General features: G+C 55.4%; 3 protein-coding genes across 3 annotated transcripts; 2 read left to right on the forward strand and 1 right to left on the reverse strand.

The window, feature by feature from the left end:
* Positions 1-306: 306 nt before the first annotated feature.
* Positions 307-9906, reverse strand: CORC01_01400 (uncharacterized protein; the record flags this gene model as incomplete). Its single annotated transcript, XM_022613055.1, has 3 exons — positions 307-6081; positions 6431-9740; positions 9851-9906. The coding sequence occupies 3 exons, from the start codon at positions 9904-9906 to the stop codon at positions 307-309; spliced, it is 9141 nt and encodes a 3046-aa protein (XP_022480483.1).
* Positions 9907-12003: 2097 nt separating this feature from the next.
* CORC01_01401 (SNARE domain-containing protein) lies at positions 12004-13368 on the forward strand (the record flags this gene model as incomplete). The annotated part of the gene is made up of 7 exons (XM_022613056.1): positions 12004-12241; positions 12312-12586; positions 12649-12882; positions 12941-13046; positions 13115-13164; positions 13253-13284; positions 13344-13368. The coding sequence occupies 7 exons, from the start codon at positions 12004-12006 to the stop codon at positions 13366-13368; spliced, it is 960 nt and encodes a 319-aa protein (XP_022480484.1).
* A 1187-nt stretch (positions 13369-14555) lies between these two features.
* On the forward strand, positions 14556-15757 carry CORC01_01402 (aldo/keto reductase; the record flags this gene model as incomplete). The annotated part of the gene is made up of 3 exons (XM_022613057.1): positions 14556-14745; positions 14813-15087; positions 15152-15757. 3 exons carry the CDS (start codon positions 14556-14558, stop codon positions 15755-15757), a joined length of 1071 nt encoding a protein of 356 aa, XP_022480485.1.
* Between the last annotated feature and the right edge of the window lie 49 nt (positions 15758-15806).

Below are 15806 nucleotides of genomic sequence, written 5' to 3' on the forward strand. Positions count from 1 at the left end.
TGAGTCGGTACATCAGGGCAGTGGGTTATCTTAGTCTGCAGATGGTACAGGTAGCAAGTCTGAACTGATTGGAAAGGGTGTGTACTTTTTATTACAAAATTATAGAGAATTATGCGGATTACGTTATTTACCGTTCAACTATGCGCACCGGGTATTTTGAGGTATGAATCCAAACAAAACCAGAAAGCAATACATCCAACTCCCTGCAACATCGCTCGAAATAGGAACAGTCAACTGTACCATATACCATGTGTGGCGAAGCTCAACAACGGTTCTACGGGTGCTCTTCCACACCGATCGCTCGGCTTATTCCCAGTCCTCATAACCCCCCGCTCCGTAGGGGTTCCATTCCTGGCCAGGATAGCTCGTCGCGCTCATCTGAGGCACATCCGCCGGCTCCTCTTCTTTCCTATACTTGACTCCTCCAGACTGCAACTCCTCGTAAGGGTCGACCAAGATCTTCTCCTCCTGGGCTTCACGTCGCATGGTCCTCTGACGTTCATCTTCCGTGTCCTCTAGCTCGGCTCTCGTGCTCTTGCCTCTCGCTAGTGTGGTTGAGGCCCCTTGGTTGGCATTGCCATTTGCGTGGCTGGCATTTCGAGGAGCTTCGTCGGCAGAGCTGTCGCTGACCATGCTGTGGCCTGTATTCGCAGCGATTATAAGCTGTGCCGACGGCTGGGACGGTTCAGACGGCAGTCGTGGTGTAGATTCGTAGATGTCGTTATCCTTGGGTTCCTGATTTACTTGCTGCACGTTGACGCTGAGGCGAGGTGCCGGAGGTGCCGTAGGTGCTGGCGCTGGCGGCTCAGACGACATGATACTCTCTACCACTCCTTGCGCGCCGTCTGAAACGCTGCGTGAGCTGTCTCCCGTCATACTTCCTGCATCGATCGCGAGCCCTTGTGTCGGCTTGGCGTGCTGGTGCTGGTGGGGAGATGAATGCATGTCAGGTGCGTTTCGGGCCACATTGTTGGCGAACGATTGCGCCTCAGGAAAGCTGTTCTCTGGCTCTCCCTGAATCGCTCCCTGAACTTCTCTGCTATGGCCTTGTTGTATCTGGGGAGGTGCTCCACCTAGTGCCGCCGTATCGACAAGGGAGAATGGTTGCTGTTGAGGCTGCTGCGTTGGCGGCAAAGTCTGCTGACCGAACTGCGGGCCCGAAGCCGCGACCTGGCTGTCATCATGACTCACTGACCGTATTCCTCTCGAGTCCTGTTGTGTCTGACGTTGCTGATTGGAAATTGGCATACCGCCTTGGGGGCCGGCGGGTGCCGCATGTGTGCTGTGGCTGGTGTGCGAGATATTGGACTGATGAGATGCCATGCTCACACGGCGGTCACCCTCAGGCCATGCAGCTGCCTGTGGGTGGCCCTGGAGCAGCTGCTGTCCTGGTGGCATGGGAGGGCTTGGGTGACTGTACAAAGAGATCTCAGAAGGATGTCTCTGGTAAACAGCAGGCTGGTCCCAATGTGGAACCTGCGGTGAATGGTAGGCGGGGTACCGCACCGGTGGCGATGTACGTGAGAGGCCGTACGGGGATGGGACTACACCCCCTTCGCCGTGGACGGCAGCATATCCTTGAGGAATAGGGACTTGATCGTACTGAGGCTCAACGTAGGGTTGGGCATTGGAGAAACTTCCAGTCGGCCCAGGCCTGTTGGGAACAGCTCGAGTCATGACAGGATCGAATGGCCGCTCTTCTTGGTTTGGAAATCTTGCATTGTTCTGCACCAGCTCGGAGCCCCTGCCAGCCAGATCGCGTTGTAGAGGATTCCTTTGGTCAAAGGGGCCCACAGATGAGGGGAAATGAGGCTGTCCTTGATACATGTGAGGGGGTCCTTGTGTTGGCAGGTGATTTCGCAGTGATAGCGGGACAGCTGGTGGCATTCTTTGCTGACCCTGGCTCTTTTGAGACTGCTGCGACTGCGGCTGTTCGTGTTGAACCTGGCTGAGGTGTGGCATCTGCTGTTGTGGTCGAGGTTCTGGTTGCTTGGATGATCGCTTGAACGCGCTGAAAATGGACTTGGTCGTCGACTCTTTTGAGGAGCCTTGATGAGGCCGAGGCTGTGGTTGTGTTGAGGTTCTGTTCTTGAACCACTTGGACACGGGATTTTGTTGACTCTCGACACTGAATTCCTGACCGCCAGACTGCAGGTCATGGTCTTGGGGGAAAGGTAACGAAGAACGTTGATTTGGTGGCGGAAGCGCTTGAGAGAATTGAGTTGGTCTGTTCTCAGCATCAAAAACCTGACGCTGATGCTGATGCTGCTGATGCTGCTGATGCTGCTGGTGCTGCTGGTGCTGCTGCTGAGGGTGTCCTGGAGAAGCGATTCCCGCCATTGGCTGACCCATTCGGTCAAGTTGCTGCATGTTAGCAGGCACACCGGGTTGTGGCCGCCCCTGGAACACGTCCTGTGGAGACATTTGACCTTCAGAGGCCAGAGGTGCATTCGGAGCCGGTATTTGAACGACGGCGGATGGTTTAGGAGAATTTGATATCGAGGAGCTTTGCGACATATCGGACCCGCCGATGACCCCATTTGGAAATGATGCCCTGACATTAGAGGGGGAAAGCAGCGACGCAGACTGCTCTGAAATTCGTCTAGCATGGCCAGACTTGTGGACGCCGAGGGCTTGGTTATTAACACCTTGCTCCTGGCCAGGAGGCGGTGTTTGGGGGCCCGGCGAGTTGTCACGTCCATAGCTGTGTCTTATCGAAGGTTCCGGTGTCGGCTCAGCTGAAAATCCTGGAGGAACCCAGTGGCTTTCAGTTTGATCGTCTGGTTGCTCAGGGTGCGAGAGTTGCTCCTCTGCCCGTAGGAATGAAAGAGAAGGCTGTCTTTGATCAGTGAGACGACGGCGTCCCGGTGGGTTATGTTCCGTCTGTGTCGGTGATGTTGGAGCGTCAAAAGCTTGCGGAGGGTGTGAATCGCCATGCAACAGCTGATAGGACTTTCTTCGCGAGATATTCTCATTGAGCAACTCGTGACTGGGCACGATAGGAGCTTCACGGCGTTCTTCCTGCGACTCAGACATCGGCTGTGCTCGCTGTTCTTCCAACGCGGGACTCTTTTGCTTGTCCGTCGCCACAGCGATTTGCTGTGATGGTTGAGGAGAAGGCAAGAAAGACCCACTAGACTTTCTCTGATGAAGATGAGGCCCCTGAGGCTGATGCTGAGACTGAAATCGTGCACCAGCTCCCGGATGCATAGAGAAGTCTTGGAAGCGAGATGACTCCTGCTGTTGCTGCTGCCCGAAACCCTGAGGCAGGCTTCGCGTGGGTCGCTGTCCTGCATCCTCGCGCCCTGATCCAAGGTTTGACGGCGGCATTTGATGACCGGAATGCTGCACTCTGAATTGTGCCGGAACACTTTCATTCTGGTCCTGTGCTTGAGAGAATGAATGCTGGGTCTCTGTCGTCTTATTGGCCGCGCGTTTGCCGAGAAGCCCAGAGAGAAATCCGCTTGCTGAACTTCTTCTCCCACGTTCGTCGCCTTCGACGTGACCCAAAGACTTGTTCACCAGTGTTTCCTGTGCAAAGAGTTGACTCGTGCCAGTGGTATTGCTCCTTTCCCTCCCATGAACAGCGAGGGGGCTAGGTTTGCCAGGTTGATTTCCTGGCGTGCTCGGAGGGCGACCAAGGGTGGCCGAAGTCGCAGAATGAGACGTGCCGGGCTTCTGTTGCACCTGCAAATCTTGCTGACTCGAACTACGAGGGAACACCTTGCTCGTAAAGCCAGAAAAGCGCTTCTTGGGAGGGCCCATTGCTCCGCCTGCTACTTCATATCCAGCAGTCGACGTTGACGAACGAGACAGATTGGGCATTGGGAGAATCGCCGATTGATCGGCACCTGGACCGAAGAATGAACGTTTTCTCTCCGCGGGCCCTGCCGGTTGCTGTACCTGGGAAGGGCCGCCCGGGTTCGGGCTCGCCTTTGATGACGATGTAATCACTTCACCATCGCGGCCTTGGGGTGCTCCAGCATCAGAAGGTTTGGAACCCCGCAAGTTGAGAAAGAAGCTTGACCGTCGTCTCTGGCGGTCTTGCAGTTCTCCAGTGGCAACACTCGCCTCAGATACTGTGTCACCTCGCACGTCTGGACCGGCCATAAAACTCGGCGCTCCACTCCCGGCCTTGGACGCTGGCCGTTCACGGGAAGTATGACGCGAGATGCGACCACCAATCTCTTTGAAGAAGCCAGAGCTTCGCCTACGGCCACGGTCTTCATCTATTGACGGATCGAAACCGCTAACTTCCGAATCACCCGTCTGTGTCCTGTACAGCGATGCAGAATCGCGGTTGTAGAAATGCTGACCCAGATCTTGGGAGTTCGTCGGTCCTGTGGGAGAGCCAGGGTTCGGATATCCCCCTTGCGAAGTAAATAGACCAGGATAACGTTGTGCTGATGATGGAGGCACTTCAGAGAACTTCTGCCGAGGGGGCAACTGCGTCTCGGGTCGTTGTGCCGCCGTTGAGGGCACGCCGGTCTCCTTATCAATCCCATAGGAGGTTTGCAGTTGGGGTGACAGAGATCCGCCCGACTGGCGACTTCTGCTGGTTGCCAGCGGCTCAGATAAGTGCGACTCCTCAAGCTTCCACGGGCCTTGCGGAGGAAGGTGATGGATTGGGTTGCCTCCGAAAGTCGGGGACATTATCCCTTGATGAGGGGGTCTGCCTGTACCATAGGGAGGACCGCTCGTACGTCCTTCACTCTGTTGCATCGCTGCTCTTGTGTCAATGGGCCCTGGTACACGGCCGGCACCCTTCATTGCTACTCCCGGCCCAAGAGGTCTCTTTTCATCGTCAATTCTCAGATCCTGACCAGTCATCCCACTGCTCTCGGTCGCCAGCGTGGCCGCTTGAGTTGAAGTCGCCGAGAGAACGTTGTGTGACATACTGCTGTCTTTGCGGAAACGCGGAGGCCCGGTATCGACTCGAATGGGTTGCGCAGACTGTGCAGACCAGCCAGGTTCCCCTTGCTGGAAGCGGGATGAAGAACTGCCATCATTGCCATACTGGTCAGCTGTCGCTGTAACCGGAGAGGCAACGAGGTCGATATCATCGCCCTCGTCCAAGGGGAAGCGTTTCTTCGCCCTCTTGGTCAGATTGATACCGAATGTAGAACTTCGCCTGATTGGTGGGAGGCCTACAAAGGATGATTGGCGTTGAGGAGAAGTCTGCTGTGATGGGAGTTGGGTAATAGTTTGTTGTTGTTGCTGCTGCTGGTGGATGGGCTGCTGAACCGGCTGCGACTGCTGGATCGACTGTATGTTGGGAAGAACCGTTGAACTGGCACCATGATTTACATCATGCTCCTCCTCGAGAATCTCCCTGCTTGATTCCGTAGGCTCGAATGACCGCGGCGCCTGTGGTGGTGACTGAGGGGACACCACGTGAATCTGGCCAGAAGGAGGCGACTGCGGCGACACAACGACCCAATCATCATATTGATCGTCGGCCGTGTTTCTTCTCGATACCGCGGCGGCGATGGTTTGTGTGACTTGAGGAACAGCATGCTCTACGTGAGGCGCAGGGGGGCTCGGATCCGTGGCCTGTCCCATCTCAAAACCCTCCTCCTCAACCAAGGGCGTGCCTGTGAAAGGGTCCCATGACGGCTGAGTTTTACTGATGGGTCTGGGGATCTGGAGGTCACCTCCAACGGGGAACTCGCCGGGCGTATCCTTCGCCGGGAATCGAGGAGTCGTCGCTATGGAGTGAGTATCCGAGACTGGGGACACGGGCTCCGAGTCGCTGTCCCCGGGAGATCCGGTGGACTGCTGAGGCGGCGTATGGGGCCGTGGTGGGGCCCAAGCCGAAGCTTGATCATCACTAGCCTGAGTCAAGGTATCAAATGAGGATATACGTGAGGTCTGGGGTAGTTGAGGCGGTGGAGTCGGAGAAGCCGGATGTTCCGGGATGGTCTGTGGAGTTGGGCCTGACACGGATCCCGAATGCGACCGTGAGTGGGCATGGCCGTAGCTTTCGGCACGAGACGACGACCGCGATCCGAGGCTTATGCCCCATGAAGTACGCCGCTCAGCTCTGGTCTTAGGTTGAGCCGGCGGGGGAGATGAGTCGCTCTGTCGAAGAAGACGCAATTAGAGATGATTCACCATATAAGATGCCATGTGGGACTTAAGAGTGTCCGAGATCACCACAGGGGTTACATGACGGTGCAGTAGTAGAAAAAAAAGTTTCGTATCATTCCTTAATCATACAGTCCCGTCATTCTGGCCAGAAAGGGAGACACATAACTCATAAGTGATTACCAAAGGGGAAGTGGGGAAGAAAAGTAAAGGGAAAAAAGATTGAAAAACGGGGTTGCTTGGGACAGATCAGACTGTCGATCCCTCCCAACAACCAGACTAGAAAAAATGCATGCCCTGTGTGATGTGATGATCCCAGTTGAGAGGAATGTTAAAGAAATACCTTGTCCCCAGTGCCACGGAGTTTGTTCTTTCCCTTGCTCAATAGACCTTTACCCGCCTTGCCAGCCGCAAGCAATAGTCCCTTGCCCTTCGCCCCAACTTGACCGCTCGAATGCTTAAAATCACTTGAAGGCGAATGAGACGAACCTGTGGGCGCACTTCCCGCGAGAGGCCGGCCTGAAGCTCCCGCCGCGAGGTTAGGGTTGCTTGCGTTGAGGTACTGCTGGTAATAAGGCTGCTGAGAAGCCGGCTGAGAGGTTGTCGGCGACGGCTGCGATTGACTAGGGCCAGCAGCGCCAATCCGAAATGATGCAGTTGCGTTGGCGTGCTCAGGATGCTGAGCCTTCAATGTTTCCAACCAATTGTTAAGTCCCGAATCCATCGACGCGAATTGTGAGCGCGTCTCATTGTACTTTTGAATCCTGTCTTTCGCATTGGAAAGATCCATGATATCTTTGAACGTTGTAATCTTGACAGGCTGCGTTGGCTGCTGTTGCTGAGCCGCTGGAGATGCAAGCAGCTGGCCGACCTCGGACGACTCGGCCTCTGGCTCTGGCTCAGGCTCAGGCTCAGGCTGAACCTGGGTCAGGGCAGGATGATCGCCGGGCGGAGGGCTGGGGGAGACGGGGTTTGACGAGACCCGAGCCATTGACTTTTCTTCCGCGAGCGACAACCGGCGGGTGGGTGCAGCCGATGCAGTGTTCTTAACGGCCGTGGCTGACACGGGTGACGGCGGTTCGATCACTTCGGAGTCCATGCGACCTCTCGGCGCCGAACTAACCTGCGACACTTGATGAGACATCGCGCCCGCGTCTTGCTGCACGCTAATATGCCCATCGTCCAACCCAGTAGCCGGCGGCGTACGTTCGGAGTCGCTGGCTACCTCTGATTGTGCAGCCTGCAGCTCGCGATGACTTTGTTTGGTATGCACGCTCTCTTCATCCGCATCCCCAGGTTGAGGATGAGGCTCGGCGAGGGGGTCTTTTTGAGCATCTGAGGCCTTTGGCGTAACCTGCTCCATTCCTGCTTCCCAAGAGAACCGCCGACCAAGCGCGGGAGGCTGGTCCATTGCGTCTTTGCGAGGGCTCAAAGGAGGAACGTCAGAAATGTCTCTGTTGGGGGAGAGCGCCGTCTCTTGCTCTGGCTGCTGTAACGGCAAGCCAGGCACATCAGGCTTTTCGTCGCCGGGAGTCCAGTAGTCGTCGTAGACGCCGTGTAGGTAGGTGCTTTCACGGGTACCACTGTCATCAACGGCCGGGCTCAGCGACTGGTGGTTACTGAAGTTGTTCAGATCATGACTTGTAGGGCGGACAGGACTCAGGCTGCGCATGATCTCTTCTCTCAACTTATCACTCTCCTTGACAGGGGATGGGTCGGCAATGGTGCTCATGGTGGACTCGCGCTGCAGCCTCTCTGGCGCCGCAAAATCCGATGACGAGCTACCTGATTCGCGAGGGTTCAAAGGAGCCGAAATCTCCAAGCCGGCACCCTGGTCGACACGGCCCTCCATCTGAGCGGCCCGTTCCGAAGTCTCCGGGATGGAAACAGGTATGGATACCGTATCCTTCACGGTAGCTACGCCGCTGTCGCCGAACTTGTCGCCTTCGTTGTCAGTGATGGGAGAAACTTCACCCTGATCCAAGCTGAGGATGGGCTTTCGGTCTGCGGTAGCGGCGGGTGTCGCAACAGCGGAAGCAGTCTGAGAATCGGCGATGGAGCGCGTTTCAGTGACCCAGCCTCCAGGAATAGACGGTCGGGAAGTTTGCGAAGGCAGGCGAGATCTGCTCGACTTCTCAATGGTTGGTGGTGTTTGGGATGGTGAACGCGACCTTTCCCTGCTAACTGGTTGAGATGCAGGCAATGATGAGTTGGTTGGCTGCGGAGTTGTGTTGAAGATGGGAATGGGAGTCGTCACATCACCGGGTGTCGCAGCAGCAGGAAATTTATCCACAGCAAGCGCATTCTCTGCCGTAGAAGCGGCTTCAGAATGTTGCTTCTTGGATGGCAAACTCGGCATCGGGGGCGCTTCGTGAGCGTATTTGTCTTGGTTAGAGAAGAAGTCGTCTCCGAAAAGTGACATGCGAGCCAGGTCGGGCAGTCGAGGGCTCGTAGAGTAACGGCGGTTCTGGTCAGATTCTTCTGCCGTAGGGCGCTGCAACTGCGGTTCCGGCACACCCAAGTTGCTTTCCTGCATGCCTCCTGGGGGGCTCAGTCGGCCTCGGTCTGCGCCTTGGGCCTGAGGTTGTGCAAGAAGACCATCGAATCCGTACTCGCTCCTTCTCTCTGCGACCGGTGCCAAAATAGGTTGCCGTGTGGCATTATCAACTGCGCCCGATGCTTGGCTTTTGTCCAAAGTTCCGCGCATCGCCTGCTGCTCACCAGCCTCGACCGCCGGAATCGTCGGGTTGGCGGCTAACACCGACGGGTCATTTCTAGAGCCAGAAGCACTGTCCATGCTTGGCTTTCCTGACTCCGACAAGCCCACCTCCTTTTCGTTATTGTCGTCCATCCGGCGATAAATATCCGACGGTCGAATCAAGTGCGCTGCTGTGGTATTGGATGGTGTGCCCGGCGATTTGACGTTGGAAGGGGACGCTGATCGTTGCTCTATCCACGGACGTTGCGTGGAGCTCGACCGAGAACCGGAAGTCTGGTGATCACGGTCTTGCTGTCCCATGCTGCTCTTACGAGGAGGAAAGCAGGCAGCTTGAGTTTGCGCCGGGGCCGGTGAAGTCCGTTGGCTTCCTACGGGAGGAGATGGGGTACCCTTGGGATATTCTGGGCGGCCAGCGAACGGTGTTGGGACCGGTGCTGGAACCGTCCGTGAAGGCAGGCCAGCGCTGGCGGGTTGCGGTGATACGAGCTGCTCATTGGGGCCCGTTTCCGGAGCCGTATCCAATGAGGCTGGCCCTAACACAGTCGGGGGCGATTTTACGTCGTCAAGAACAGGCTGCTGGGCGACGGGAGGCGTAGGTTTCGCCGAGTTCTGAATCTGCAGAGGCGGGAGTCCGGCAGTAGGCCGATGGCTAGAGGTCGGCCTGGCTTCATTACCCATCGGCTGCGACGGTCGTATTGAAGGCACAGATTCGGCCGGGTGGTGCGACGGTAGAGCTGCATTGGTTGACTGGCCAGCTTGACGGAAACCCGTCGGCTTCAGCGGCGGCACGGGAACGGGGTCATCGGCCTCGTCTTCAAAGTCGTTACCCCAGTCATCGCCGTCGTAGTTCTGAGTCTTGGCCTCGACCCATTTCTTGGTCTTCGTTCTCTTTACATTGGTCTTATAGGAGGCACTCGTCGGGGTATCTGGGCTTCTACAAGCAGAAGAATGCGGTCAGTACCATTCTACAGAGGAAGAAGGCCGAGTTGTGAGGTGTGTGGATGTAGAAGCTAGTTGAAGCTGACGACTAGAAAAACCACTTACAACGGCGAGTTTGTATGAGGGGCCCTGAAGCCGTAGTTATACGACGAGCCGTCCATAGCGTCGTCCAAGTGATGAGTTTAGGGCTCGACTCGTCTACTGCTTCATTGCTTGTATTCCCTGACTACGATTGAGGACGGTCCAAGCTTCACCGGCAACTTGGAACTGGGTATCGCGAGGCGCGCGGGTTGCGGTTGGTTCCCGATGGATCGGGTGGGCTGGCAAGAAACACTGCGACGCTGGCTCGAATCGCGGACTTTCGGATGGATATAACGAGCACGAGCGTACATTCCAAGTCGATAAAGACGACAGAGTGGAAGGGATACAGGCGCTTCCCAAAGGCCGAGGATTCCTAATGGTCTGGCACGGCACAGAGACAGGAACTGGGCTGATAATGATGAAGGTCGCCAGTCTGACCAGGGCCGACTCTTGCTGGAGACGGGGACGGGGAACCCAAAAGAAAGACGGGATGATAATTTGGGGGCTTGGGAACTCGGGGGACGTGGCTTGAGGCGACCACGCAAGGCCAGGTACATGTGTTGTGGTGGCGAGGAAGGCGAGGGCCGATGTACCTTGGCTGTGATGAGGTAGCAGCGCGAACTCAGCCCAGCCCGCGCGATGAGGAGCCATGGTGCCTGCCTCTGTTTTTTGTTTCTGCCTCCTGCCTTCTGTCTGCCTCTCACTTGTCCTCCACTTTCCACAGCTGCTGCGCGGCGGTGCGGGAACATCTCATCAGGTGGGCTGCACAGCTCGTGCCGGGCTATCCCAGCGCTGTTGCATTGGAATGTCAATCAACAGCAGAGCGAAGGCGGGCGACTACTTGACCACCTGTGCCACCCATGAGGGATAGACCCGTTGGACGTGCTGAAAAAGAGGGGAACGAGCTGGGGGTTTTTTCCAATGGAAGCTCGAGGATGTCGCCGGCTGGATCACGGAAGAACAGGGATGTTTCGTAAACGGCCGCCCAGTGTGGCTTGAAAGTCTGGCTTGTTTCTGTATGAAGTACCGTCCGACACTGTGTGTGTGCTGCATGCGTGGGAGATGGTCTCCTGCGTCTTGGATGTACTCGCATGCCTTGTGAGAGGGCAGGTTGTGCATGCAAGAGACTCGGGTTTCGACGCAAGGCAAGGTTTCCTCAACGTGACCTTTGTAAAATTGACGCGAGTGTTACGGATACAATTGCCTCAGTTGAAGGTGGCTGGTTCATTAAGTTACCTACCTTGGCGCACTCTTTTCTCTGTACATAGTAAGTTTACGGATACGGGCAAGGAGAAGACCCAGTTTGGTCAACCACAACCCTGCGTCTCGAGGAACGTGGAATTACCTGGGGTGCATCATACAGCAGCTGAAAGGCACACCGATATGATGAGAGTTTGCAATCTTCACATCATATATTCAGCAGGATGAGAACTCACAAAGGTACAGATACAACTGAGGTATATTCTGTGCGTCGAGGTATCTGGAATAAGGTACGGGCTTCCGATTCCTGTAAGGACACTAAAATGATGGAGGTAGGTACTTCAAGAAACCTCGCAGTGTTTGAGTAAGGTACCTTATCCGTATCCTGTGGCGGTGCATGCATTTTTCTACACCTGGCCACAAGCCACATTTTCACAACGAAGGCGCTTGCACAACGGTACAGTCCAGTGATCAAAGGGATGGGCGGAGGACAGGTTGAAGTCGCTTTGGTCAACGTATCGGACACCCTGGCCCCGTTACTCCGGCAGAGCCAGTGACTGCACCCATTGATCTGGACTTGGACTTGGACGCCCCGAGTTGGAACTCGGCCACGACGCTCGTTTGCCTCAACTAGAAACAATACAGCTCGACTTTTACATTACTCAATCATTTGCCATATTGAAGACATCAGCACCTGGACGCATCGATCGACTCCTCTCCCTGTCTCTACCCAACGATCGCGCGCATTGTATAGCAATATCCTTTCTCCTAAGCCGCAGTCACTGCCGCGCTCCCAAACGTACCGTCAATTTGACACAGCTCATTTCCCATCCCTGACCATCCACCTCTGCTGCCAAAACCAGCTCGACGACAACTCTACCGCCTTCGCAGAACCCCTCAACAGTCCCGAACGCGCTGGCCGCCAAGCCTCGATATCTACATTGCCAGGTCGCACCCAGCTTATACGCTCTTCCACGATGGCGGTCGCATCGATACAGGACCGAACCGCCGAGTTCAAATCGGTTCTCGCTCAAGCGCAACGTCGCCAGGCTTCCAGCAAGGTCGGCGCTCAACGACGATCACTCCTTACAGATTCCCAGAAAGCCGCCAGCGATGGCGACTCGCGACCGCGGCGTTCCGAGTTTGCGCGCCAGGCAGCGCAAATTGGGAGAGGAATCTCGGGCACAATGGCCAAGTTGGAAAAGTTGGCAACATGTATGCGTTTGGATGCTGAAGGATGCCCTACAATGAACACGGCCTGGCGCTGACCAGACTCTCTACACAGTGGCGCGGCGCAGAACCCTGTTTGACGATCGGCCCGTCGAAATCAACGAGCTCACATACATCATCAAGCAAGATTTGAGCGCACTGAACCAGCAGATTGGAGGCCTGCAGGTCCTAACAAAGCAGCAGCATCCAAAGGCCGATCAAGAGGGAGAACATAACAAGAATGTTGTCTTCATGCTGCAAGGCAAGCTGACCGACGTGTCAGCCAACTTTAAGGATGTCCTGGAGGAGAGAACTAAGAATATCCAAGCCTCAAGGTCTAGGACAGATAACGTTCGCTCCAGTCCTGATACCCGACCAAATGTACATATGCTGATATGGATATGTGTTTGCAGTTCATCTCCAGTGTTTCTCAACACACGCAACCGCCACTTCAACAATCAGCATCGCCGCTGTACGGAACACCCCAACGAGGGACGCCGTCACCAGGCGCAGATCTTCTGTCGCTAAACCCGCCAGGAGACCAGCAGCTTCTCATGATGGAAGAGGCGCAACCGCAAAACACGTATATTCAGGAAAGAGGTGCGGCTATCGAAAGCATCGAGTCAACCATTGCGGAACTGGGATCTGTTAGTTTTTTTGGTATGATCGTGTTTTGGGATGGCCTGGGCTCACAGGAGGGAACAGATCTTTGGTCAGCTGGCAACTATGGTTTCGGAACAGAGCGAAATGATCCAGCGCATCGACGCAAACACGGAAGACGTTGTCGACAACGTGCAAGGAGCGCAAAGAGGTGAGTTCCAAAGGCTGCGTGCTATAGTGACACAGGCGACCGCATGGTTTCTAACTCTCTGGTCGCAGAACTGCTCAAGTACTGGGGCCGCGTCTCCAGCAACAGATGGCTCATCGCTGTATGTTGTACCCCTCGTCGTCGCTCATGGACGCTCCCCAATGATCGTGCCGACAAAAGAGGCTCACGTTTACTGACAAAATGGATAGAAAATGTTCGGTGTTCTCATGATTTTCTTTCTGTACGTCATATGGCACCCTCGCCCCAAGATCGGGAATTCGTTACTGACTAATTTTGCAGACTTTGGGTTCTCATTGCCGGTTAGCAGTGTGCGATGATGACGAGGATGAGGAACGGCGGTTTGGAGAGTCGGGACGGAACTCAAACTGTGCATTCAAAAGGAGATGGATGGCGTTGAGTTGTGTAACATCAGTACCCTTCAGTTGTACCATGACATTAACGCTGGGACGCGGACGCGGACGCAGACGTTGCGAAGTTTAAGAGCTTCTTCCTTGCATACATCTAAATTTATTAATCACAAAATAGGTTAACTTCGGTGAAGTATTTGCGGCCAGGTCCCACGAAGTTGGTTTGGTTAAGCTGCCTAAGTAATAGCGTGTGGATGAACGTAGGGGTTAGATTTCCGTTGGAGGAGGAGCAAGCAGAAGTACAGCATACCAAGGAATAGGTTGGCTTGATTATATGCCAACTAACGAATGTTAGGCAGGAACCCTGGCTTGAAGTACCTCAGTATTGGGGGAGGACGGGTCAGAGCAATGCGGCCAAGCGCGCGGACCTCGGGCTTGGTTCCGGGAATTTTGCCCGTGTTGGAACCGTCCACCCCCCCCCAGGCAATCTCAGGTCCCGCCGCAAACCGGCCGCCTTCAAAGTAGGACCGTAAAAACAACTCCCCACGCTTCTCACTAACACGGGCCAAACTGCTCGAGCACTGTTGATGGCTCGGCCCAACAAAACCCGAGAGCTGCTCCGATGGCCCAGAGAATTATCCATAATTGGTTACACAAGGCCCACCAATGGGAGAGGGTCCGTACCATCCTCTACCCCGTATCGTACTTCACAGGGTTTCTAGCAGTGACTTGACAAACCGGGGAAATCCACACGAAAGAGTCCCTAGCCGGACAAGCTTGCGTGGGGAGCTGAGGCCGAAGACGAAGCTTTACAGGTGACAGGGAAATCGAGATCCACCCGATATCGTTAGTTTGGTATCTTTCCTGGCCTGGCTGGCTGGTGAAAGAGGAGGTGGAGGATTGGAAAGTGTGCAAAGTGGCATGGATTCGCGACCATTGTCGAGCATTTACCCGGCCATTGATCGCTACACATCACCCTGGCAGCCTTTTTCCCCCCCCTTCTACTTCCTTGGCTGGGTCTTCTGTCGTCGATATATATACCGAGATTACACACCACCTTCTTCCGTCCCTTTCTTATCCCGTGTGATAGTCCCCTTTTTATTCCATTGATCTTTTTTTGTTTCTGCTCCTGAGTAAGAGTTGTATGCTTGCTCTACTCTCCAGGACACCTTCCCACTTCAAATTACCCCGCCCCCGCATTCCAATCCAGGAGGCCTCGCAAAGATATCGCCAACCCCTCACCGCGTGTCACATTCACTCCAAAACTAGTTTCAAGATGGCTTCACAGACTTTCAAGTTGAACTCGGGATACGAGATCCCCGCCGTCGCCCTCGGTGTGTAGCTGTTCAACACAACGTAGGCATCTACCATGAACCTCCAACTAACATCATTATCCACCAGGCACCTGGCAGTCCGCCCCGGGTGAAGTCACCAAGGCCGTCTCCTATTCCCTCTCAGTCGGCTACAAGGCCATCGACGGCGCCTACTGCTACGCCAACGAGGATGAGGTTGGCGCCGGCCTCAAGGAGGCTTTTGCCAACGGCATCAAGCGCGAGGACATCTTTGTTGTTACGAAGCTGTGGGCCACCTACACCATTGGCGACGACAAGGTCAAGGAGGGCCTGGAGAAGAGCCTGAAGAGCCTGGGCCTCGACTACGTCGACCTGTTCCTCGTCGTACGTTTCCTAGGACCCCAACTTCGCAATCGTCGTGACCAGCAGAAAGCTTACAATCTAACAGCACTGGCCCGTCGCCATGAACCCCAACGGCAACCACGATAGGTTCCCCACCAAGCCCGACGGAAGCCGCGACATAATCCACAGCCACTCCCACGTCGACACCTGGAAGTCGGTCGAGAAGCTCCTCGACACGGGCAAGGTCCGCTCCCTCGGCGTCTGCAACTACAGCGTCAAATACCTCGAGGAGCTCCTCCCCCAAGCAAAGGTCGTGCCCGCCGTCAACCAGATCGAGAACCACCCTAGCCTGCCCCAGCAGGAAATCGTCGACTACTGCAAGGAAAAGGGCATCCACATCATGGCCTACAGCCCCCTCGGTTCCACGGGCGGTCCCCTCCTGACCGCGGCGCCGGTGATCAAGATTGCAGAAAAGCGCGGCGTCAGCGCCGGCACCGTCCTGCTGAGCTACCACGTCGCCCGCGGCAGCACCGTCATTGCCAAGTCCGTTACCGAGTCGCGCATCAAGTCCAACCTGGAAATTGTCAAGCTCGACGACGAGGACCTCAAGGAGCTCCGCGCCTACTCGGATGACCTGACGGCCAAGAAGGAGCTGAAGCGCTACGTTTACCCGCCGTTTGGTATTGACTTTGGTTTCCCGGACAAGTCGTAGGGTTTAGTCGTTTGTGTGCCATATAAATAGAGCGAAGAAATAGATGATT

The sequence above is a fragment of the Colletotrichum orchidophilum genome, assembly GCF_001831195.1.
Source record: "Colletotrichum orchidophilum strain IMI 309357 chromosome Unknown Scaffold_7.1, whole genome shotgun sequence".
Taxonomy (NCBI): Eukaryota; Fungi; Ascomycota; class Sordariomycetes; order Glomerellales; family Glomerellaceae; genus Colletotrichum; species Colletotrichum orchidophilum.